We start from the raw sequence: 25,833 nt of genomic DNA, 5'->3' as shown, positions 1-25,833 counted from the left end.
GTGTCTGTGGAGGCCAGAAGAAGGTGTCAGATCCCTTGGAACTGGAGTAACAGACCATGATGAGTGGCCATGTGGATGCTGGGAATTGAACTCAGGACCTCTGTAAGAGTGGTCAGTGCTCTTAACTGCCGAGTCATCTCTCCACCCTCATAGTGTGTTTTTATAGGAACAAAACAAAAGAAACAGAGAATACAGGGTAGGGGGTTCCAGCAAATTGGGAAAAATTCATGTTATTGGCCTCAGCTGCTATTTGACGACATTCTTGGATTCTGGATTACTGGAAGTCAGGGATCTGCTTGTGTATTCCAAAAGGGTTTCACTTGATTATCACAAGGATGTCACATCAAGCAGAGAAGCTGGCAATGAATGACCTTTAAAGGGCACTAAAAATGGCTGCAAGATAATTTGACTCTACAGTCACAGTAGTTCTATTAGTCCATCAGCGTTACAGAATCTCTAAGGTGGGTGTGGCTTTTTTTTTCTGGACATGTCAATTCACACAGGTGAATTTTGTTAGAATTACACAATCATAAATGGTGCTCCCTCCTCCTCCCAAGCCCAAGGCTGCTGGTGAAATGTGATGATGAAATAATCTTTACACATTACAGGATTATGGTATGCTGTTCACTCATTCCTGTACACAGCAGCGTCAACCACTGGAAACACCTGTTTGGATCATGTGGCCCATCCCTACCCATCATGGGGACTTTACTTGTTTCTTTCTGCTGCCTCTGAGGGACTCAACCTGTGACACTTTTGTTCTTCGTGGGATCTTCATCTTGCCTCCTCAGATTCCAAGGTATCTTTTGCCTCATTTCATTCAAACTAAACCTGACCTTTTAAACCTATGGAGTTAGCTAGAGTCACTGACTGCATAGATGTATCTAGCAGCAAATATTTACCAAATCTTTATTTCCCCAGCAGATGGCTCCTCTGGGTGGACACTTCCAAGTTAATGAACTGTCAGAAAAAGGCCTATGGGAAGCTACCATAGGCGATATGTCCAGAGGTCAGAACTGACCCCCAGCTCCACCCCTGCCCTCTGAGGTTATGACCGGCTTTAAGGAGGCTGGTGCCTAAATTAAGCATGCCACTTTCCTTACAAGGGCAAAGAAGACAGAGATCTCCCTGAAGTCCAACCCATTGTCTTCATTTCCTTGGGGATTGAAACCCATGATCTTGAGTTCCTCAGAGAAGTGAAAGCAGCCTAGAGGGATCCAGTAATTCCTGTTATCAGCAGGCCTTATAAGTCGGTGAGCCAGGAGCTGTGTCTTCACTGAGACAGAACTCACAGGAGTGCAAAATGTCCCTGCGTCCGGTTTCCTTGAGCCTGGCCTCCCTCCTGCTCTTTTCCCTTGTCCTCCGTGGTGCCCTGACCCTGAGGCTCTGCTCCTTCAATGTGAGGTCCTTTGGAGAGAGCAAGAAGGAAAACCACAACGCCATGGATGTCATTGTGAAGGTGAGTTGTGCTCCTATCCTGGACACCTCTTACAGCTTCTCCCCAGCATCAGACTTAAGGGACTTGAAATTTGCCCCCAGGGTGTGTGTGTGGTAAGGACAGCAGTAACCACCATTGCAATGGCCCCCTCAGCTCTGCATGCTTTCTGGCACATCTTCAGACCGGGTTGTACTGTGCCTTCCACAGTACTGAGCAGGTAAACATGACACTTTTGCCCGAGTCTGGCTAGCAGTCAGTTCCAGGTATGGGTTGTTGTTCTGATGGCTTTAATTAAACATACTGAATGCTTGTGTCAGGCACTATAAATACACATCTCATTTGTCAACCTCACAAGCAAGGACTATTGTTCCTCTTATGGAGGAGATGCACTCAGAAGGGCGATGTGACGCTGGGTGGCTCCAGGGAGGGGTGTTGAGGGAACTGGTGCAGCCTTGTCTGGTTCATCTTTATGATCATTGGCAGAGTATACTTTCTCTCCTTCTCTTCTTCCCTCCCTCCCCACCTCTTTCCTTTCATCCCTTCATCCCTCTCCCCCATTTATCTTCTACCAACTCTCAATTCTGTACTTTCTCTGCTTGTGGATGTCACTGTTCTTGGGTAATATGACCAATGTCTGGGGAAACTGCTTATGTTTCTCTGGGGTCAGTTGACTCTCTGTCCCATGGGCTGATTTATTTTTGATGCTTTGACTCTAGTAGGATGGCTATTACTTAAACAAACAAAAAAACAGTGGGATTAAGGTTGTACTTCAGTTGGTTTGTGAAGTTTAGAGTTCCATCCTCAGCATTGCATGAACCAGGCATTGTGTTGCCCACCTGTAATTTCAGCACAAGGGAGGCAGAGGTAAGAGGATCAAAAGTTCAAGGTCATCCTCGGCTATATAGCAAATTAAAGGTCAGCCTGGTTTACATGAGACCCTACTTTAACACACACACACACACACACACACACACACACACACACACACACACACACCACACCACACCACACACACCAACAAAAGAGGCCCTTGTGTGTGGTGAAAATACCAGCAGCCCTAGACACAGACCCCATCTATCACCTGAGGAGCTCAAGATCTCTTATCTTCCCAGTGCTTCACACAGAGTGGGCTCTTCTGCTGAGTGGCTGGTAAGGCTAGTGAGTGAAGCCCAGCAGAACCAAGAAGAGGCTGGTGTTTCACTACTGTTGGGCAGAGAGGATACAAACAGAAGACCTGCTCTGCTCTTGCCAAGATAGTCCTGGGCCCTAGGTGACTCTGTCCTTTAGATGATAACCAAGAAACTCTGGATATTGTGGGTTTACCAGGACAGCTGTGCCAAGCCGGTGTGAATCCTGACACCAGGGCTTAATGGAGAAATCTGACATAAAAGAAAGCTATTTCCCAACTTCTTGACATGTGGCCCAGTGGAGCCTGGGGACCTAAGTTCCTATCTATGTTCCTAACTTAATCATCCCTGGAAATGTTGTCCTGGAGGCTGTGTTTTTGTTCTCTGGTGATTCCATTCCTCCACTCAGTATTTCCCCTGAGTGTGAGTTCCTACCCAGTGTGCCTATAGCCTTTGTCAAGACTTTATCCTATCCTCATAAAGCCGTTCTGTAAACAGAAGCCAGTCCCCTAGAAACCATCAGAGCTACCTAACAGAGCAGTAGTGATTGACCACCCCCAAATACCTGCTGCTCAATCAGAATAGTTAGTAGGGATTGTATGAATCAAAGAGAAAGATACATTTGCTGCTGGAAGGATGCAAACAACCCAAGTAGGAAAACACTCAGTTTAGTGATGTAAATGTACCATGAAAAGGGCATTATGTAACACTAGACGTTGTGTTTTAGAAGACTATTACCATCTTTTCTCGTAAGGCCTATGCTGGTCAAGCTCCCTATGTAATCAGTGGTGACCTTGAACTCCTAATTCCCCTTGCCTCTATTTCCTCAGTGCTGGGACTAAAAGCATGTGCTTTCATACATGATTTATGCAGTGCTGGGGACTGAGCATAGGGCTTTGTGCATGCTAGGCAAGAATTCTACCAACTGAGTCAAGTCCCATCTGCGGGTGTGGTTCCTTCACAGCCCTCATAGCCCTTTGTATAGTTGGTTACTTCCAAGGCTCAGTGAGTGTTATTTAGTAAGCTGAACACCAAGGGCATGTGAGCAATGTGCCATCCTACATGACAGACCCCCTTCCTGGCCACCATACTCAATAGGCAAGGAAATTAGCCTACCAAAGGCCAAGGTCCCTCTCTTGTATGATCCATTGGCATGGAGCAAGAGTAAGCCAGGTTTAGGGTCCCTTCCCTGAGAGAGCAGCCGGATTTCCTGTTGACATCCCTATTCCTTGCTTACCAAGCGCTTCTGAGCCTTGAATCTCTAGTTGATACTGGTTTCCAGTTTCCTTACTCTCTCTGGAATGTTTTTCTCAGACAAGAATCTGCAAGATCCTGTTGTCCAAATTTTCAAAAGGGCAGAGGATGAGGAAAAAGCCATAATTCTTCTGGTTCCTAATCCTCAGGAAGAGACTCCCAGGTGGCTCTTTCAGAACCAAACTCTGGACCCTTTAAGCTTTCATCAGTGCCAAATTTTGCCTGTTCACTGAAGGGAGCCACAGTCTAAGGGTAGTTATGCTATGCACTATACTGCCAAAACCTCTGAAATCAAGAGTCTGTGGAGGGCTGTGAAGACGGATGTTTCTGTCCTACTTGGTCCTGCAGCTATTTAGTCCCAAATAAACACACAGAGGCTTATATGAATTATAAACTGTTTGGCCGATGGCTCAGGCTTCTTATTGGCTAGCTCCCTCTTAATTATTAACCCATTTCTATTCATCTGTGCATCTCCACATAGTCTTAGCTTACCTGTGATGCCCAGGCTTCTTTCTTCCATCAGCTACATGGCATCTCTGTTAACTCACTCTCTTCATTCTTCTTCCTAGCCTTCTCCTAGTCTGGTCGCCTCACCTATACTTCCTGCCTGGCTACATCCTGCCTGTCCATCGGCCAAAACAGCCGATTTATTCATCAACAGCTTTATTCATCAACCAATAAGAGAAACATATATTCACAGAATACGGGAGGGCATCCCCCATCAGGGCTGAACATGGATAGTATGGATGAAACCAAGATAATGGGTTGTCATTGGTACTGCGAAGGAGAGGGAAAGGGCAGTCTGGAGGGTCTAGAAAGATCTTGGGTAGAGACAGACTCAAAAAACACTTCCTAATGTCTTTTAAACAAGCAACAGCATAGCATGATGGAGAAGACCTAGTGTTCAATCCACTTCTCTATCACTTATGTGCTTCAGCACACTGGGTGGCTTACTCTCTGAGCTCCAATTGTCCCATCTGTGGCATGAACATAATTAACAAGGTCAGTTGTGAGGTTGAACTTGGCTTCCACCCGTTATGGACCTAGCCCATAGCACTGAAGAAAGCAATGATTATCATGTACTGTAAGGCCTGAAAAGGGTGACAAGCTGCCCCCATCCATCATTCCATCCCCAGTGCCTTGAAGTACCTAGCACAGGCTCTCTGTTGAGCGATGTCTTGATGAATGAACAAACTCTGTTCAGGAGGATGTAAACTAAAGAACACAGGAGACTCACCCAGGCCTGGCTCAGTGTCAAATGGTTGGGAAGGCAAACACAATATGCTCAGGGAACTTCCTTCATGCTCTACCCATGCTCGTGAAAGGCAGATGACAAAATGTTGGCAATTTTGTGCCTAATGTGGTCTGACTAGTGTAGAAAAGTAGGAGAGACATCCTAGCTTATGTAGTCAGGATCGTCCCGGCTCTTCCCAACTAGCTATGAAAACCTGTAGAGTTACCTCAGCACCCAAAGCATTGGCTTTCTCAGTGATAAAGAAGGACGAGGCTAGGGAGATGCTTAAAGTAAGATGTTGGCTGACCAGGCATGAGGAGCTGACTCTGATCTCCCAGAACACATGCAAAAAGGCCAGGTGTAATGGTACAGGCTTGTCATCCCTGTGCCAAGGAGGCAGAGACAGTGGGATTGCTGGGGCTTATTGTGCAGCCAGCCTAGCCTAATCTTCAAGCCAGGTCTCAATGAGAGACATTGTCTCAAAAAACAAGATGGAAGGCTCCTGAGGTTGATCTCTAGTCTCCATATGTCCTCACATACATAAGTATATTCACACCCACAAATACAGGTGCCCACCCCCTACACACACACACACACACACACACACACACACACACAAATGCAAGCACGCACCTGTGTGCTGCCAAAGTGGTAATATTAAGTACAAATGAGAAAGACTTGGCCGGTAGTAGGTACTCAACCACTGGGCCTTAGAAATAGTAATAATCTACTATTGACCACGTACATAGCTGGCACTGCGCTAAACTCTCACTCTATCTTACTACAATTGTAAAGGATCAAAATGGGAAAATTGAATCAAAATAGTGCGTACATTTGTTTGTGTTTGTGTTTTGAGACAGTGTCTCACTATGTAGTCCAGACTGGCCTCAAACTCACATAGATCTGCCTGCCTCTGCCTCTTCGTGCTGGGATTAAAGGTGTGTGTCTTACACCCACTGCATGGGTGCATTTTAAAGTTTATTCTAGAAAGGTCTGCTAGTTTCCAGTGACTAGCCAGCAAGTCACAGCACAAGACTCCTGATGAGTCTTGTGTGCCCAATGCTGTGGGTTTCACCTAGAATCCAGGCTTTCTGACCAGTCAGCTCTTAGTCCCCAGTTCCTTAAAAGCTGGTCCTGGGGAACCTGGACTCCACCCTGTTGCACATGTAACTGGGGATGCTCTATAAACAGGTCCAATGGCACTCCGTGACTTTGATGCTGTGTGTGAGAACAAACTAACCTGGGGATGCTTCATTCTCCATGGACACATCCTGTGGCACTGAGTCACCAGCATCCCATTACTCAGAGCCACGTGGTCATTAAGGGGTGTGAGCTCTTTCTGCTACCTGATCACAGCTCACCCTGACAAGTCTCTTGCATTTTTTTCTCCCACTGAATTATTTCTAAACTTCTCAGGGACCAAAGGCTCTCTTTTCCCTGGAGCCTTCCCTGATCTTCTGACAGAAGCAATCAATTATCCCCGAACATGCCCAGCATGTCCATGTCTTGTGACTTTTATTTTGCACAAATTCTACATTCCCTCCATTACACCTACTTGCTTTCATTAAGACATCAAGTCTCTGAGTGACTGTATTTTAACTACCGAGCGTAGTGAAACCTACAGAACTGATCTGGAACCCTGGCTTCCCCCACCTGTATTGACTTTGTGACAAGGATAATTGCTAAACTACTTATGGGTAAATGGGTAAATGGGGAGTTTAGTTAGCATCTGGATTTAATGAGCTAACCATCATATCCCTCTTTTAGTACTGTGAAGTAGGTTCACAATAAATGCTAGCTCTTATGGTTATCATCAGAAGGGTAGCTATCCCTTCTGATATCTGTAATACCCAGCCTAGTGCCTTTACTCACTAAAGGCTTAGCAGGTATTTATGTAATCGCCACTATAATCACTCAGTCCAAGCTGTAGGATGTGTGGTAGGTAGCATCATGGTTAGGGCTCTGGTTGGTTGCTTACATTTAGATGCCAGTGTGGCTGTTTCTACCTCCGTGGTTGGGTACTTGATCTTGTCTGATCTTCAGTTTCCTTATCCCTAAAATGGACATAACAACTGGGTGTGGTAGTGCACGCTTTTATTATAGCACTTTGGTTTATTTTATTTTATTTTTGGTTTTTTCGAGACAGGGTTCCTCTGTGGCTTTGGAGGCTGTCCTGGAACTAGCTCTTGTAGACCAGGCTGGTCTTGAACTCACAGAGATCCACCTGCCTCTGCCTCTGCCTCTGCCTCTGCCTCCCGAGTGCTGGGATTAAAGGGGTGTGTCACCAATGCCCGACTAATTCCAGCACATTGGAGGCAGAGACAGGTAGCTCTCTGAGTTCCAGACCAGCCAGGGCTATATAGTGAGACCTTGCCTCAGATAAGAAAATTAACTTAAAAAATTAAAATGGACAGAAAATAATTAAACAGCAGCAGCCAAACCACTGGGCACGTGATGTACCCCTGCAATCCTAGTTCCTCAGGACTGAGGCAGGAGGACCGCCTCAGCCCTAGAGTTCTGGACCAGCCTAAGCAATGAGATCCCATCTCAAAACAACAGCAAACATCAAACAAAACACAAAAGGGACACAACCAAGGGCTGTTCTCAGGAAGTCAGTCCTCCTTTTAGTTCAGGAAGAGATTAGGTTATGCTAGCAAGCATCTGACTGTGGTGCTTGGAGCCCAGCAAGTGCTTTACAGAAAACAGCCTCAAGCCCTGGAAATTCTCTCTGCAGATCATCAAACGCTGTGACCTTATACTCCTGATGGAAATCAAGGACAGCAGCAACAACATCTGCCCCATGTTGATGGAGAAGCTCAATGGGTAAATGGGGAGAGGGATGGACCCCCAGAGAACTTCAGGTCAAGTGCAAGGGCACTTGGTAAATGGCCGGCCGGGGAGTAGAAACCAGTGTGAAGGCTGGCATTTACTCTAACCATCAGACAGTGGCCAGGGCCCAGTAGGCTTCTGTCTTAGCTACAGTCCTGTGAACCTTCACCTAGCTGGTTTTAATATGACAGAGTAAAATCAGCGGAAAAGGTGAAGGATTGGGACAGGAAAGAGAAAGGAGTAGGTAAGAGGTGGTCCCTAAGTCAGCCCCTCTGTCTTTCCCAACCATCCACGAGACTGACAAGTATTAATCAGGACCCAGATCCTTTTTCGGACAGACAGAGGGAAAGAGTGTAGGGCTGTCTGTTCTAGGCCAGGGATAGTCTGCTGCCCTCCTTCTCCCTACATGGTGATGCTCTACACCCCAGTAATAAATAGTTGTCTGAAATCAGCCCCAGAACTTTTGAGCCAGTCCCTGATGTCTTCAGAGGAGGGGTGTTAAGGTTCTGGTAGACCTCAGAAGTGGCACTTGGACAGATGACCTGAGAAACTCGACTCCAACCATGAAGCATTCAATGGCTCAAGGCCAAAGCAGGGATTTCTTTTTTGCTTTCTCTTATTTTTTTGTTCCAGTGTGTGTGTGTGTGTGTGTGTGTGTGTGTGTGTGTGTGTGTGTGTGTGTGTTTGTGGGTGTGCGTGCACACACTCATGTGCACATCTCACAATACACATATAGAGGTCAAAGAACAAGTTGCAGGAGTCAGCTCTCTCCTTCCTCCCCTTGGGTGCTAGAGACTAAACTCAAACTGTTAGGCTTGGCGGGCAACACTTTTACCTGTTAGGCCATACTGAAGCCTAAAAGCAGGGCTATTTTATTTTGCCTGGGTCACCTCTGGTCTCTTTGATTCTCATAGAAACAGGTTGAAGCTTATGGGTCTGAAGTGAAAAAGTCTAGTTCAGATCTTAGCCTTATGTTATTAAATCACTCAGTAAGGGCTGGGCGGTGGTGGCACACACCTTTAATCCCAGCAGTCTGGGGGCAGAGGCAGGCGGTTCTCTGTGAGTTTGAGGCCAGCCTGGTCTACAGAGCAAATGCCAGGACAGCCAGGGCTGCACAGAGAAACCCTGTTGTGGGACTGGAGAGATATCTTAGTGCTTAAAAGCACTAACTGCTCTTCTAGAGGACCCAGGTTCAATTCCTAACACCTGTCTGTAACTCCAGCACCAGGGCATTTGACACTCATGGCAAAACACCAATGCACATTAAAAGGAAAAAAAAGAAAGAAAAAGAAAGACTAAAAGGAAAAAGAAAGAAAGGAAGGAAGGAGGAAGGAAGGAAGGAAGGAAGGAAGGAAGGAAGGAAGGAAGGGAGGAAGGAAGGGAGGGAGGAAAGAGCAGATGTGTTACTCCATGCCAGACTGGGGATGTGGAGGCAGGGGTAGTGGTAGGGCCAGCTGTGTTACTCTATGCCTGCACTGGGGATGTGGAGAGGGGGTGGAGGTTGGGGTTGGGGCAGATGCAACAGAGGCATATTTATTTTTCATAATACACTAAAATTTGTTTTCTAGAAATTCACGGAGAAGCACAACATACAACTATGTGATTAGTTCTCGACTTGGAAGAAACACGTACAAAGAACAGTATGCCTTCCTGTATAAGTGAGTTTGATCTGTCTGAACTGAACCCAAATATATGTATTGTATTTTCCTTTAAAAATAGATTCTGGCTGGGCAATGGTGTTGGAAGGCAGAGACAGGTGGATCTCAGTGAGTTCAAGGCCAGCTTGGTCTACAGAGCTAGTTCCAGGACAGCTAGGGCTGCTACATAGAGAAACACTGTCTCAAAAAACAAGAACAACAATAAATAAATAAATAAATAAATAAATAAATAAATAAATAAAATACAAATAGATTATGGGCCTGGCATGGCAGAATACACCTTTAATCCTAGTACTTGGAAGGCAGAGACAAGCACATTTCTGTGAGTTGTTGAGCAGCCTGATCTACATAGTTCCAGGCTACTCAGAGTTACAAGGTGAGACCCTGCTTCAAATAAAACAAAAACATTTGACTGTGGTCTCTAAGCAGTTATCATTATTGGTCAGAATCTTTGCTGTCAAACTCATGCACATGCTGGGGCTATAGCTTACTTAGTTGGTGGAGTACTTGCTTGCCTAGCATGTGCAAAGCCTGGTTCCATCCCCAGCACTGTGGCAGCACAGGCCTTTCAACTCAATTGGAAGATGGAGGTAAAAGGATCTGGACTTCAAGCAACACAGCAAGTTCAAAGTCAGCCTGAATCATCTAAAACCTCCACAAGAACACGATTCAGTCATTAACTAGAAAACACAGCAGCTTTGTGACAACTAATGACTGCCCAGGGCAGGAGTTCTTTTTCCTTTGTGGGGAGGTCCTGGCCCAGCTCATCTGAGCACGGATCAGAGGAATCTCACTGGCTTCCTCTTATCAGTTTGAACATTCACCTGATGTGCCCCAGACAGCAAGTATAACTCAGGCCCTCAGTTCACTAAGAGGAGCTGATTCTGTCTGTTCTTAGGGGAAAGACCCAACCAAGCTTGAGCCTGCTCTGGAAGCTACTGAAGTCACAACCAAAGGACTCAGTGAGGAGAAATTCTTGTTTTGTTTTTCTCTTCTAGGGAAAAGCTGGTATCTGTGAAGTCAAAATACCTCTACCATGACTATCAGGACGGAGACACTGATGTATTTTCCAGGGAGCCCTTTGTGGTTTGGTTCCAGTCGCCCTTCACTGGTGAGAGCATGACCCTGTATTAGTTACTCCTGAGGGTGTTATGACCAAATATCTGACACAACATCTCAGAGGAGGAGAGATTTATTTATGTTTTAGAGGGTTCAGCTGCGGCTTTGTGGATTTGGAGGCTGTGGTGAGGCAGAAGATCTTGTCAGTGAGAACGTATGTCACGGGGCTTCTTCACTTCATGGTGCACAGGTGTGACAAAGGCACCAGGGCCCAAGGGTAACCTCCAAAGTCACTCCCCAGTGACCCACTTCCTCTAGAAAAGCCCCATGTCTTAAAGTGTTCACAGCCTCCCAAAATACTGCTGTCAGCTGGGGGCCAAGCATCCAACACATAACAGCCCTTCTGGTAACCTCTCCAGCAGCCTATGAAGGGACACAGCCCTGAGCATGTGTGAGCCACACATGCATTGTCTTATGGGATACCTGAGGTGAGAGTTAATACTTGAGAGAAGAAGCCGGTCTGATGGTACCAGGCTTGCTTTTCAGAATGCCAAGATGTAGGACCTCCTAGTCAGGATACTACTTTTAGGATCATTGATAACTCCACCCTCCACAGATTGCCAGATGCTAGACCAGATGCACCTTGACCCCAACAACACTGCTACTGATCCATGATTAATGGCCAGTTTCCTGTTATTCTTCCATGCGCTGCAGTGCAGGGTCTAGGATGGTCCCCTAATCAGGTCTGAGGAAACTGGGATTTTAAAGGCGTTATCATGTGCTGAAGTCCAGTTATTAAAACAGACAAGCCAGAGTTGTAAGTCAAGCCACTAACCCACAAGTCCCAATCACCACTGAACTCAATAGAATGTCAGAAATGCACCAGATGTGGTGGCACATGCCTGTAGTTTCAGCACTCAGGAGACAGAGAGAAGATGGGCAGTTCAAGGCCAGCCTGAGCTATACCGTGAAACCCTCTCTCACAATACCAAGGGCCAGAAGTGCAGTTCAGTGAAAGAGCTTGTGCCTAGCATCACAGCATTCTGGATCCAATCTTCTGCATTGAAAGAAAAGAAATAAAAAGAGTCAAGAATTAAAATTGGGCTGGGCGGTCGTGGCACACACCTCTAATCTCAGCACTCAAGAGGCAGAGGCAGGTGGATCTCTGTGAGTTCGAGACCAGCCTGGTCTACAAGAGCTAGTTCTAGAACAGGCTCCAAAGCTACACAGAGAAACCCTGTCTCAAAACAAACAAACAAACAACAACAAAAACCCCCCAAAAGAATTAAAATTGGTTTGTAGGTTGCAGCATATAAAGTTAAATGCTTTTCACTACCTACTATGTGCCCTGCTGAGGGCCTAAGACTGACAAAGCCCCTGCCCTCATGACATCATATTGTAGCAGGAATACAGAGTGTGAATGAATATATATATTAAATATATATAATTAAATATATATTTGCAGAATTAAAGTAGGCATACTTATCTCTATCCCACACTAGTGTAAAATCCTGAACTATTGAATGAACTATTTCTGCACAGGGTTAATTAACTTAGAGGAGAGCACTTTGGGAAAATATAAGAGAGGTGTGAAAGGGACTATTGAGTGCAGTGAGAGCAATAATCCTTTTATTCCTTATCTGATTCACTTATGGCTGAGCAGGGAGAACCTTCACCTCCAAGTACTTATTCTCAAAGACAGGCAAGGCTCTGTGCAATGCTAAGCAGACCTACTTTTCCTGAGCCTCTACTGTCCAGTTTTTCCTACTGTTCCTCTCTCCCCTGTGACAGGAGTTTACCCTGTTGTATCAGGATAGAAAATAAATGAGTTAGCAATTTCATTCATTTCTCTAATTATTCATTCACGTATTCAATCAAGAAATAGCTGAGCACCTCTCGTGTGTCTGGAGATGTGCTAGGTAGTGCAGCCAAGAAGGCGAATTGAAAATATAAGCCTGGCATCGTGGAGGGGTCTCCTGTGGGCAAAGCATAGACGCAAAGAGAATGATTACAGAGGAGGAAGGTGTAATAAGCAGGACACATCAAATAGTGCAGAGGGACCTTAGGGGGTGACCACTCATGGCCAGTAGAGGAAGACATGGTCTATTACCACACAGATGGCTAGAGAAAGGAAGTCACCGAGAGCCAAAACTCTCAGAGGTGGGAGTGTGGTGGAATGTCTGGGGATCACCAGGGAGGCAGAGTCATGAACTGGAGATATGGAGATACGGCTAGGGTGTGAGTCTCCAGTCTCCAGTGACAGCCTGCGGGCCTGAGTCCCAGCTCTCGGTTTTTATTTTAATGCAGGTGGTAACTGTGTCTCATGCCTTTGGTGGGAGCTTAACCTCCCAATCTCATGTGATAGGCTAGTTCATAATCAGTGTAAGGCAGAAGGGTATGGTAGAGTCAGGGCTAAAAATGTCCAGGTCTTGGGCAGATGGCCATATACACAAGAGTTTCACAAGATGCCAGAGGTTTATGGAATATTGGCCTATTGCAGGGAAAAAACCAAAACGAAACAAAACATTTTTTCTTACATTCCCCCACTGTGGGGCTTGAGCAGTGGCCCTCTCGTAGCCTCCACACTTTAGGCATGAGTGGGATCCAGGCAGAGAATGAAGGTATGCCCCAGAAGGAGAGAGAGCCTTAGACCACGGTTCCTGCAGATAGGGGAGCAAGGTGTGGTTCCCAGTCCACCCAAAGAAGTCCACTCAGGAGTACTCTCTCTCTCTCTCTTTCTCTCTCTTTCTCTCTCTCTCTGTCTCTCTCTCTCTGTCTCTCTGTCTCTCTCTCTCTCTCTCTCTCTCTCTCTCTCTCTGTGTGTGTGTGTGTGTGTGTTGTTTTGTGGTTTTGCTATGTAGCCTAGGATAGCCCTGAATTTACACTCTCCCTGCTTCCTGTTTTTAGAGTTGGGATTAGAGAAATATACCATCACACCCTGACCATCATCTCTTTGTCCGTTTTGAGATAGGGTCTAACACACCCCAGTCTGGCCTTGAACTCTTGATCCTTCAGTGTCCACCTCTGAGTGATGAAATTGCAGGCCTATGCAACCATGTCTTGTTTTATGAGATGCTTTGAATCTAACCCACAGGCAGGTGCCCAAGGAGGCTAGAAGTCTTGAATCCCCCTAGAACTGGAGTTATAGACAGCTGTGAGCTACCAACATGGGTGCTGGAAAACAAACTCTGATCCTTTGCCAGAACAATACATGCTCTTTGTCCACTGAGTCATCTCTCCAGCACCTCCACCCTTTGTTGTTTTTTGAGACAGGGTGTCACTATATACAGGCTGGCCTTAAACCTACAGATGCAACTTGCCTCCACCTCCCAAGTGCTGGCATTAAAGCTTTGTACCCCTAATGCCCTGCTTTCCAATTTTTTAGTTTTGTTTTGTTTTTGTTTTTTGTTTTGTTGCTTTTCTTCTTGCTTGAAGAAGGACTATAAACTTGCCAGCTTCCATTGTTTTTTGTTTGTTTGTTTGTTTGCTTGTTTTTTTCATTTTCCTTTTAGTACAAAAGCTAAACATGTTACCAGAGTCCTTGATCAGAGGCCTGGCTCCAGGTCTGTCCCCACTACCCTGAGAGTGCAGAGCGAGAGAGTAAGGGATTTGATTGTCAGTGTGGCAACACTGGGAAGCAGGCAAGTGTCCTAGCCCTGTCTTAGGAGATTGTGGCAAGGCCTTGGGGTTACAGAGGGAAAAAGAGAAGCAAGGAGGGGTAGAAATGGGCATTGGTCAATAGTCCTGGCCATGGTGTCATGTGTAGTTTTGTTACTGGCTCCAGGTCCCCTGGAGGACACTTGCTGCCTGGGATTACAGCCTAGGTTTCTGTCAGGTCTTGGTCTGCCTGCAAAGTTCACTGTTTCTGGAGTGCTGAAAACATCTCTGTCTTCAGTCTTGGGGGATGAGAGGCTTGCCAGCCTGTGACCATGAGCTTAAGGTAGCAGAGGAGACAGATGCAGAACAAATGCAGAGATGCCCACGTTCACCCTGCCTTAAGCCAGGCCCTGCACATCTACAGCCCCAGAAGATGGTTTCAAACAAGAGAAGCCAATAAGGATCTGTCACAAGTAACCTTTGTTCATTTTTTCATTTTTGAGGCATTCTCTTGTAGCTGAGGCTGGCCTCGAAGTCTTGATGCTTCTGCCTCAGCTACCCAAGTTCTGGGTTACAGATGTGTGTCACCTCACCCAGCTGGATTTATTATTCACTCTTAGAAAGAATGACATAACCATAAAACATGAACAATTTTTAGTACTCCAAATAAACGAAGAGAAAAATGAAGATTTGAAAAAGGAAGAGCAGGTGAGATCCCGAGAACCCACATAGAAGGAGAAAACCAAATCTGCAATGTGTTTTGTGTCACAGAAAGAGGGGGGGTGTTAAAAAAAAGAGAAAGGAAAGGAAGGAGAGAGAGAAAACCCACAGTGCCAGGAGGGACTGTGTTCACCATCTTCCTTTTAGCTGGAGAGAGCACAGGTCAGAGAACAGAGTCTTAATGTCCTGAAAACAAGTAGCCTGGTAACACTAAGAGCACTGGAAACTCAGCCACTGTCCCCAGCCCTCCATCAGGCCTCATAGTGCAGCAGTGCCCCTTAGAAGGGCCTTCTCTAGGCAGTGCTACAGGGTCCTTCATGGGAAAAGCGCTACCTCCTATTTGTTATTCCTCAGCTGTCAAGGACTTCGTGATTGTCCCCTTGCATACAACTCCTGAGACTTCTGTTAAGGAGATGGATGAGCTGGTTGATGTCTACATGGATGTGAAACGTCGATGGAAAGTGGAGGTGAGGGCCTTTGTGCTTGTCCCATTTCCAACCAGCAGGAGGATGAGGGGACAGAGTCCATACAAGTCACTACTATCGCATAACCTCATCTTAGGCTTTTCCTCAGCCCTAAGCATCCTTCTTGCTAAAGCTGCCTGGACCTCTCCCTGTGGGCCTTGGGAATTCATGCTCTGCTACATCTATAAGGTACACCAGTATTATTAACTGTTTGGCACTAAGGCCTAGACGCTGCTGAGACTGCACACGTGAATTTAATCCTTTCAATAATCCAACAATGGGCTTTGGAGATGGCTCAGTTGATAAAGTGCTTGCCCTTCAAGCATGGGGACCTGAGTTCAATTCCCAGAAACCTTAAAACAAACACACACACACACACACACACACACACACACACACACACACACACACACACACACACGGGGTGGGGGGAAGGGAGGGACAGAGGTAAGGAGGGAGGGAGGAAAGGGAACTGGGTGGGCATGCTAGTGAAAATTTACAATCCCAGTGTGGAGGACAAAGGCATGCAAATCTCTGGGACTCAATGGCTAGCTTATTTAGCATCCTTGGCAAGTTCCAGGCCAATGAGATACCCAACCACACAAAAAACGAAAGCAGCAGTACCTAAGGACAGCACCCAGGGTATCCTCTGGCCTCTACAAACAAGCACATGTATATCTGCACTGTGCACACTCACCACACACGCCAAGTAACCCCACAAGTACACACACATGTGTACCTGCACTGTGCATACTCACCACACACACTAAACAACCCCACAAACACACACATGTGTACCTGCACTGTGCATACTCACCACACACACTAAACAACCCCACAAGCTCACACACATGTGTACCTGCACTGTGCACACTCACCACACACAGTAAACAACCCCACAAGCACACACACATGTGTACCTGCACTGTGCACACTCACCACACACACTAAACAACCCCACAAACACACACATATGTGTACCTGCACTGTGCACACTCACTACACACACTAAACATTCCCACAAGCTCACACACATATACCTGCACTGTGCACACTCACCACACACACTAAACAATCCCACAAGCTCACACACGTGTGTACCTGCACTGTGCACACTCACCACACACACAAAGCAACCCCACAAGCACACACATGTGTGTACCTGCACAGTGTATACCAGATACAAGGTTGTTAATCAGTTCCAATTTACAACTGAGAACTGAGGCATAGGCGGTCAGGAGTGTTTCAGAGGCAAGTGGCAAGATCATGAAAAGAAGAAGCAATTGTGGTGTTCATGCCTCAAGACAGCCATCATCTCTCATTTGGGAGATAGGAATGTGGCCATCTGTGGCTCTTCAGGTTTGAGGAAGCACCTAGTAAATGTGGAAGTGTTCAGAGGGCTCTTCTACCAAATTCCTCTTTTTTCCTTTCTGAATGTGGCGCCGAGAGTCCCTCTTTCTCCTCAGTTCCCCACCTCGAGGTGCAAAATGAGTAAATATGGACACAGCTGGTCAGAATTGGCCATCAAGAAGGTCAGGGGTGCATTTCACTGCTTATTTGTAAGTTTCAAGATAAATGATGAAATCCACACATTCAGCAAGAATATACCTCAGTATATTTCTTGGGAAGAAACCTTGAATGATGGATCTTCAGGAGGACAGACTGAGGTTTGTCCCTGGGCTATATTGCTTAAGCCTTCCAATTATGGCCTAGAGCAGTCCACGTGATCCCCCTTACTAGCCATTCAAATTGAGCTTGGTAAATCACCTCATGCTGGCCGGAGCACATAGGTTAGGGATAGCATTCTGTCTTTAGCTATGCACCTTAATCTCAAGGGAAACCCTAATTGCAGAGATCAAAATGAAATGTTCTTAAGGAAAACTCTTAAGTCAGCAATCAAACAATAGCACAAACAAGGAAATGAGGTTTTTCCTCTGTATTGCACAATGTTAAAATTGTCTTCCCACAGCCTGTGGGATGAGTGGGAGGGCACTTCCAAATCTTTGTGGAATGGGGTGGAGAAAGGCAGGTCACTCTTTAGGAATTTCCCTCTCTAAGGATTGAGTTTTGATAGGAAGTAGCTTCTGACCTCCATATATACAATAGGAGACAGAGCTACTGAAGCAGCCATCACAACACTACCCAAGTAAATTTTTGGTAGGATTTGCGGCCGAGGGGGACCTTGAAGGCTCCAATAGGTGGGTGAGAGACAAATAGGCCATCAGGCAGAACTTATGTGGGAAGGGAAGGGAGAGAGGAAAGAGAGAGTAAAGAATGAGAAAGGAAGAGAGAGATAGGAAAGAGAGAGATAAAGAGACCTGCCTCGTCAGAGAAACGGCAGAAAGAGAGAGAAAGTAGGTGGAGCTTGTCTCTTAAAGAGTCTTTTTGTGCCTGTGTATAGAGCCAGGGTGTGTGTGTGTGTGTGTGTGTGTGTGTGTGTGTGTGTGTGTGTTCCAGATCCTCAAGGGGCGGGTCCAGATTTGCCTGGGTGATAACAATTTTGCCTCTTGGGAACTGGGGTGTTTATTCATTCACATTTGCTGCAGTATTTATGTGAGGGAATATCTTAGTTGGATTCCAGTGTTCTTGCCTACATGTGCACAACAGATTACAGAGAAAAGATGACTAAGAACAGGATGGCAAGGTGGGGTGAACATCCTCTCTCCTACTCCTTGTTCTCACTGCCAGATCCTTGTCAAAACTCTGACTCACTTGGAACCCGTTTTCTCTTGAATTAAAAAGGAAACAAACTCTGTGAGTTTGCAGTGCACCAGAGCCAGTTTCTGGAAGCAACTCTGGGCTGTTTCTCAGGGCTCTGGAGGCTGCAGAGCCAAGGCCAGAGTGTGGGAGCCAGGTTGTTCCTTTTGGGATCTCTGTCCTCGGCCTATATATGCTCATCTCCTGATGACTCTGCATTTTCTTTCTTCTGTGTCTTTCTGTATTTTAATCCCCATTTCACTTATTTAAACTCATTCATTTATTTTTGTCATGCTGGAGATCAAAGCCAGGACCTCCTACTTGCTTGCACTCTACCATTAAGCAAACCCCCAGTCTTGCCCCTGTATAAGGGATCACCCACCTGGCCTCATTTTTTTTTACCTTAATTACATTTTTAAAGTCCCGTTCTCCAGTTGGATGTGGTAGTACATAGAGATCTAGAGGTGGGTACAAGAGAATCAGGGGTCCAAGGCCATCCTGGGCTACATAGCTAGTTCGAGGCCAGCCTAGGTTATGCAAAACTCCATTTGTGGTCACATTCTAGTGTACTGGAGCCAGGAGTTAAAATTAGGATGGGTGGGTCAGTGAAATGGCTGTGTGTAAAAGAATTTGCTGTGCAGGCCTGATGGCCCAAGTTATATTACAAGTTGTCCTCTAATCTAGACACACACACACACACACACACACACACACACACACACACACACCATACAACAATAATAATAAGTTTAAAACAAATAAATAAAATATATTGGGAGGGGTCCAACCCAGGTCATGAAAGACACCTTTGTAGCTGGGTGGTGGTGGCTCACGCCTTTAATTCTAGAACTTGGGAGGCAGAGGCAGGAAGATTTCTGAGTCCAAGGCCAGCATGGTCTACAGAGAGAGTTCCAGGACAAGTAGGGCTACACAGAGAAACCCTGTCTTGAAAACCCAATAAAACAAAACAAAACAAAACAAACAAAAAGACCTCTTTGTTCACCAGGCATGAAAGGTGGAATCCTTGCCAGTGGTTGAGGGTGAAGGCGTGTAACCCAGCTTACTAAATGGTTCTAAAACATGCCTTTCAGAATTTCATCTTCATGGGTGATTTCAATGCTGGTTGCAGCTATGTCCCCAAGAAGGCCTGGCAGAACATCCGTTTGAGGACGGACCCCAACTTTGTTTGGCTGATTGAGGACAAAGAGGACACCACAGTTAAGAAGAGCACCAACTGTGCTTATGACAGGTAGGAGCCTCTGCAGAGACTGCTGGCCCCGTTTGTACCAGGGCAGCCCAACCCCTTCAGCTGAAGAAAGAGCTAGTTCTGTTTCAGGACTGTTACTAAACTTTCTTCCCTGGGGGAGATATAAGCAAGCCCCCCCCCAAGTCTCAGTAAAGTTCACTCCAGGGAACTCATGAGTTCATTGGGTTTCCTTAAAGATTATAGGTGGGGGTTTACTTACTGGAGTGTGGGCGCTAACCTGCCAAAAGACCACACCAGAAAGTCTTTACTCAGCAGAGATAATGACTTTTCCATAGCTTCATAGATAAAACCTGGACCCCCTAGTCTTGCAAGGCTTGTATACTCCTTCCCTCCCTGAGGCCATGGGCAGCTGGGGATGAGTTGCATACAGCAAGCGGTGGAGAGGGGCTGATTCACAGGAAAGGGTCTTGTGACCCTCCCCACCCTGCTACATGGGATGTAAACAGTCAATAAACCCAGCTGGGATGATCAAGTGGGCACAGCTGACTGCCCTTGGTGGTGGTGGTTTGGCTTGGAGGGTAGCCATATACAAAGATCCTCTGGTTCCTTATGCAGTATATGCAACTACGTGGCCTTACATGGTGGTACTGGAGCTTAGCAGTGGCCAGCATTGACTTTGATGCCAGTTGGACCTGAATTCAAGTTCTGACTCTACCACTTCATGTGTTGTGACTGGGACTTAAACTCTTTGGTTGATTTTCTCACTAGTAAGCTGCAGATTGCAGTATTAATAGTACCTTATGCCAAGCCTGGTGGTGCACGCCTTTAGTACCAACACTCAGGAGGCAGAAACTGGTGGATCTCTGTGAGTTTGAGGCCAGCTTGGTCTACAGAGCTAGATCCAGGACAGCCAGGATTAATACACAGAGAAACCCTGTCTCAAAACAAAACAAAAACAACAAACAAAAAACAAAACAAAAATAGTACCTCAGTTGTGGAGATATAATAAGGATTAAATGAAATTACACATATAAAACTTTTAATACAGTGCCTGGCACATGACAAGATGCTAAATACATCTTAGATGACACCTAGAACATCCAGGTAGGTATGGCCACATATAATTCTTGCGCTATCACCAATTTTATCCCAAACATATACTACAGTTGGTCACCCCACCGCCATCACTGGTCACTCCGTGGTTACTAAGGCCTTGCTGTTAGGAACACTGCTGAAATGGACGGCATACATGTGTATTTTGAGCAAATGTTTATGATCCTCAGGTGCTATTTGATAAATCAAAGTAACGGGAGGTAAAGGCACTTGCCACACAAGCATGGTGAATTGAATTTGGTTCCCAGAGCACATGGACAGGTTGGAAGGAGAGATCCAACTCCAAGCAGCTGCCTTCTGACCTCACGTTTGTAGTTGCATGCTCCCTAGTAAATAAATAACTTTAAAATGAGAGTATTTAATGCAACAATATCTATACTTTGATTTTTTTTTTCTTTTGGTGTTTTGAGACATACTTTCTCTGTGTAACAGCCCTGGCTGTCCTAGAACTTGCTCTGTAGACCAGGCTGGCCTTAAACTCACAGAGATCCACCTGTCTCTTCCTCCTGAGTGCTGGGATTAAAGGCGTGCCACTACAACCACCATCAAGCTTTTGATTTGATTATTAAGACAGGGTCTTGTTATATAGCCCAGGTTGGCTTCAGACTCATTATTTAGCCCACAGTAACCTTGATCTCTTCTTGGGCTTCCTGAGCTACCACAGCTGAATTGAATACTTTTTAAGCTATTGCTACACATAAATGCAGATGCATGTGTTTAAATAACGACAATCATTGTACATTTAAATTTAACCTGGAGCTTTTTCTTTTTAAATTTATTTTTATTTTATGTGCATTGGTGTTTTGCCTGCATGTATAGAGGGTGTTGGATCTTGGCGTTCCAGGCTGTTGTGAGCTGCCGTGTGGGTGCTGGGAATTGAACTCGAGTCCTCTGGAAGAGATGTCAGTGCTCTTAACTGCTGAGTCATCTTCCAGTCCCATCCCTGGGTTTTTTTTTGTTTTTTTTCAAGCACTATCAGCTCTGTTCTCTTAGTCAGGAGGGAAGTGTGGGTGCCTCAAGTGTGTGAAAATCAGGGACTACCCACAGCAGAAACCACAGACAGCAAGTAGGGAAAGCTCAGTCCCACGGTGCCTGCTGTTCCCATCCCTCAGCTGAGGAGGGAGCACAAAAAGGCCATCAGCCTGGTGTACTCACTTCTTAGGCCTTGAGGTTTGGCTTTTATACCCATCTTGTGGTCGCCTTTGTTCCTCTTGGGACTTCTGAGTCTGCGGTTTCCTTTTTGGCTGTTATGGTTCCAGCCCTCAAAAGTGGAAGCCCGGGGTGAGAAGTTACAGCCTCCCAAACATCCAGGCCTCTCTTCCCACTTTCAAATGACTTCGGCCAAGCTGGGAAGATGGCACTGGCTTACTCAGCTATGCCAGCTGAAGGACCACCAGCAGGTCAAACCCAGAAACCAAACTGCCACTCAGAATGGGAAAGGCTCAGGGCAGAGTCTTGGAAGGCAATTTGCCCCCACTTTCTACAAACCAGTCAGGGTACAAAGACCACAAAGACCTACCTGTTTCACTTCCTTTGCCATATGTTAGAATCTACTTCTTTTTCTTAATACGTCTCTCTCTCTCTCTCTCTCTCTCTCTCTCTCTCTCTCTCTCTCTCTCTCTCTCTGTGTGTGTGTGTGTGTGTGTGTGTGTGTGTGTGTGTGTGTGTGTTTGTGTGTGGTGGATGCAGGTGCGTGTGCCTGGAGGTCAGAGAACCATGACTATCTTATTGCCTTGAGATAGGGTTTCTTATTGCATTGGAGGCTTACTCTTTTGGTTAGGCTGGCGGTGGGGATCTACCTGATGCTGCTTCAGTGCTAGGGATACAGGCAGGCACAGACATGCCTGGCTTCTTATGTGGGTGCTGGAGAGTCAAACCTATGTTTTCACGTTTTAGACCAAGTTCCTCTTATCTACTGAGCCATCACCCCAGTCCTTAAAGTCTGTTTATAAACCTCATTCGACCACCATATTTTCATTTAGTGTCATAACTGCAAATTATCTGTACTAGCATTTTCCCTCCTCTGTACTTTCCTTTCAATCCATTAATAAGCTCTCTTTAAAGGAAATATGATACGGTAAAAAGTAAGAATATAGTGAGAGACAGAGAGAGAGACAGACAGACAGACAGAGAGTTGGTGAGTGCAAGTGAGTATGTGCCAGCAGATCAGAGGTCTGTGTCTGTCTTATTGCCTTGAGATAGGGTTTCTTACTGAATTTGCTCTGTTTTCTTCAGCTTAGCTTACTGATTATAGTCTATCAAAGGGAGCCAAGCTGGGAACTTGAAGCAGAGACAATGAAGGGATGCTGCTGACTGGCCTGATCCCTCTAGTAACTCAGTTACATTTCTTTTCCATTTATTTATTTTCTTTTATTGAAAATAAATTGTTTTCATACAATATATTCTGATTATGGTTTCTTCTACCCCTACTCCTCTCAATTTCTCCTTACTGCCCCTCCTGTCCAGAAAAGTAAACAGACTTCTACAGAACAACAATAAAATACAGTAAGATAAAACAAATCAGAATAGGTAAAACAAACAAACAAACAAGGAAAAGAGCCAAAGAAAAAGCACAAGAAACATACATAGATTCAGGGACACGTGTGTATAAATACATAGGAATCTCATAAAACCCCCAAACCGGAAGCCATAATATACATACATACAATAAAAAGGAGCTGTAAGATAAAGAAAAAAATGTTCTGACTTAATATTAGGACACAAAAACTCTCCAAAGATGCCGTTAAGTTTGTTTTGTGTTGGCCAGATACTGCTGGGCATGGGGCCTTCCCTTAAGAGCTGTTTGTTTCCTCATTGAGACCATTTGGAGAAAACTCAGTTTTCATTTGCAAGTGGCTCTCAATGAGAGGGAGCGTCTAGGTCAGGGATTCGGGATGCTGACACATCTCCTTTCAGACCCCTGGTACAGAGCCATTGCGCATGCTGCTGGTCTCTGAGTTCACATGTGTGACAGCCCTGCTGTACCTAGAAGGCCTTGATTCCTTGCTGTCCTCCATCCCCTTTGGCTCTTACATTCTTCCTGCCTCCTATTCTGCAGAGTTCCTTAAACCCTGAAAGGAGGGATTTGATGGAGACTTCCTCTTTAGGGATTTTCCAAGGTCTCTCACTCTCTGCATATTGTCTGACTGTGGGTCTCTGTGTTTGTTCCCATCTGCTACAAGAGGAAGCTTCTCTGATGATGGCTGAGCAAGGCACAGATCTATGAGTACAACAGAATGTCATTGGGAGTCATTTCATTGGTATGTTCCTTTAGCAGAACAGTAGTATTTGACTTTTCCCTAGGTCCTTGGTTTTGATTTGCATTTCCCTAATGGATAAGGATACTGAACATTTAAGTGTTTCTCAGCCATTTGTTTCCTCCTTTGAGAATTCTCTGTTTAAATATGTAGCCCACTTTTTAACTTGGTTCTTTGTTTTGTTGATGTTCACATTTTGGGTTCTTTATATATTTTGGGTTAGCTCTTTATAGGATATATAGTTGATAAGCAGCTCCTTTGGCTTAAAGAAGCTTCTCAGTTTCGTGAGGTCCCATTTATTAACTGTTGATCTTAGTGCCTGTGCTAATGTTGTTTTGCTCAGAAAGTCTTCTCCTGTGTCGATGAGTTCAAGACTATTCCCCATTTTCTCTTCTGTCAGATCCGGTGTGCCTGGTTTTACACTGAGGTCTCTGATTTATTTGGAGATGGGTTTTGTTCAGGTTGATAAGTGTGGATCTACCGATGCTCTCCTACATGCAACATCCAATGTCACCAGCACCATTTACTGAAGTGCTGCTATTTTTCTAGTGTGTATTTATGGCTTCTCTATCAAAAATCAGGTATCCAGGGGTATGTGGACTTATTTATGGGTCTTCATTTCTATTTTATTGATCAGCATGTCTGTTTTTGTGTCAATACCCTGATGATTTTATTACTATAGCTCTGTAGAACAATTTGATAGTGGGGACAGTGACACCTCCAGTTGTTCGTTAATCATTCATGAGTATCTTACCAACTGCTTTTGATAAACAAAACTGACTTACTGAACTACTATTGCTCAGACCCACCTGCCTAGGGATGGTACCAGCCACAGTGGGCCAGATCCTCCTATATCAATTAACAATCAGAAAAATGCCCCCACAGACATGCCCACAGGCCAGCCTCATGGAGGAAATTCCTTAAGTGAGGCTCCGTCTTCCTAGATATTTCAAGGTTGGTGACAAGTTTACAAAAACTGACCAGTACAGGTTGCAAACGAAACCAAGTTGTGGACATGGAGCACCCACTACAAAAAAAGGACAAGCTGCTCAGTCAATTCCAGGGTCAAGCCCATACCTCCCTTTTATCTCAGAAGTCTGCAACTTGTACTAATTAGTGCATCTATCTTCCTTGTTCTCACTCTAGGATTGTGCTTCGAGGACAAGAGATAGTTAATTCAGTGGTTCCCCGTTCAAATGGCATCTTTGACTTCCAGAAAGCTTATGAGTTATCTGATGAGGAGGTAAGATTACCACCTTGTCTTTCTAATTCACCAGCCTGGAAATGTGGAAGGGCTGCTCTTGAGTCTTAAGGTGTACAATTCTGTGATTTGAAGACCTGCCAAAATTTCCCAGGAGCAGGACCAAGAAAAACACTCATCAGTTCCACCTGATGACCTCAGACATTTTATCTTCCCTCTCTACTTCTGAATTGTGTCATTGCTCAAGCCACAGTATGTCCCAGGCATCCCCTAACCTCCAAATCTACTTCTCTTTTCTCCATATAGGCTCTGGATGTCAGTGACCACTTTCCAGTTGAGTTTAAGCTACAGTCTTCAAGGGCCTCCACCAACAACAGAAAATCCGTTGCTCTAAAGAAGAGAAAAAAAGGCAATCGCTCCTAAGCACCATGGAACCATTTTGTTAACACCACTCCTTGCTTCCAAATAAAATGTCTCTCATAGGTCTAAGCTATCTGCACACTCAGGAATAAAGAATGGTCCAGCTGATTTCATTATCAACTTGAGTTCATTCCACCTGGAGCCAAGTTGGAAGAAAAGTCTTCTGTTATACCTCTTTGACCCCAAACCATCACTGGGACCTGCCACTTGTTAGATAACAGGACAATTGTCAGCTGCCAGTGCTCACAAGGGACTCCTGTTTCCCAGAAATGAGCAGAAATGCCAAGACTCAAATCATACCTCATGATGTAGGCAATCAGACTCTACCTCATGCTGTTGGAGTAAGACAACTGTAACACCTTTCAGTTGAGAATGAGGGCCACTCCCATTGTGCCTTTCTACCCCAATTGTCCTAACTCAATCAGCCTAGTAAACTCCAGTGTCATCCTTTATTTTCAAGTAAGAACACAGCCTTCCCCTACTACATTCCACCCCTACATACAACCCATCTCTACCCACAGCCCATCCCCACCCACAATCCACCCCTATCCACAACCT

At 45.4% G+C, this 25,833-nt stretch overlaps 1 protein-coding gene across 1 annotated transcript; it reads left to right on the top strand.

Annotated features, from left to right (window-relative positions):
• The first annotated feature begins 1,303 nt into the window (after positions 1-1,303).
• Dnase1l3 (deoxyribonuclease 1 like 3) lies at positions 1,304-25,388 on the top strand. The gene is made up of 8 exons (XM_035453019.1): positions 1,304-1,459; positions 7,788-7,876; positions 8,074-8,126; positions 10,511-10,651; positions 15,271-15,383; positions 19,169-19,326; positions 24,801-24,897; positions 25,162-25,388. Exons 1-8 carry the CDS (start codon positions 1,304-1,306, stop codon positions 25,276-25,278), a joined length of 924 nt encoding a protein of 307 aa, XP_035308910.1. The 3' UTR covers positions 25,279-25,388.
• Positions 25,389-25,833: the final 445 nt, after the last annotated feature.

The sequence above is a fragment of the Cricetulus griseus genome (genome assembly GCF_003668045.3).
Source record: "Cricetulus griseus strain 17A/GY chromosome 1 unlocalized genomic scaffold, alternate assembly CriGri-PICRH-1.0 chr1_1, whole genome shotgun sequence".
Lineage (NCBI taxonomy): Eukaryota > Metazoa > Chordata > Mammalia > Rodentia > Cricetidae > Cricetulus > Cricetulus griseus.
Note: the sequence above shows the minus strand (reverse complement) of the source record. Positions and strands in the feature narration are given on the sequence as shown.

What these genes read in the sequence shown, in the direction of transcription:
- Dnase1l3 (XM_035453019.1), top strand. Translation starts at nt 1,304, where the DNA reads ATGTCCCTGCGTCCGGTTTCCTTGAGCCTGGCCTCCCTCCTGCTCTTT. An exon ending in TTGATGGAGAAGCTCAATGG is followed by an intron (nt 7,877 to 8,073) that starts GTAAATGGGGAG and finishes TTAATATGACAG; the next exon opens with AGTAAAATCAGCGGAAAAGG. An exon ending in AACGTCGATGGAAAGTGGAG is followed by an intron (nt 15,384 to 19,168) that starts GTGAGGGCCTTT and finishes CATGCCTTTCAG; the next exon opens with AATTTCATCTTCATGGGTGA.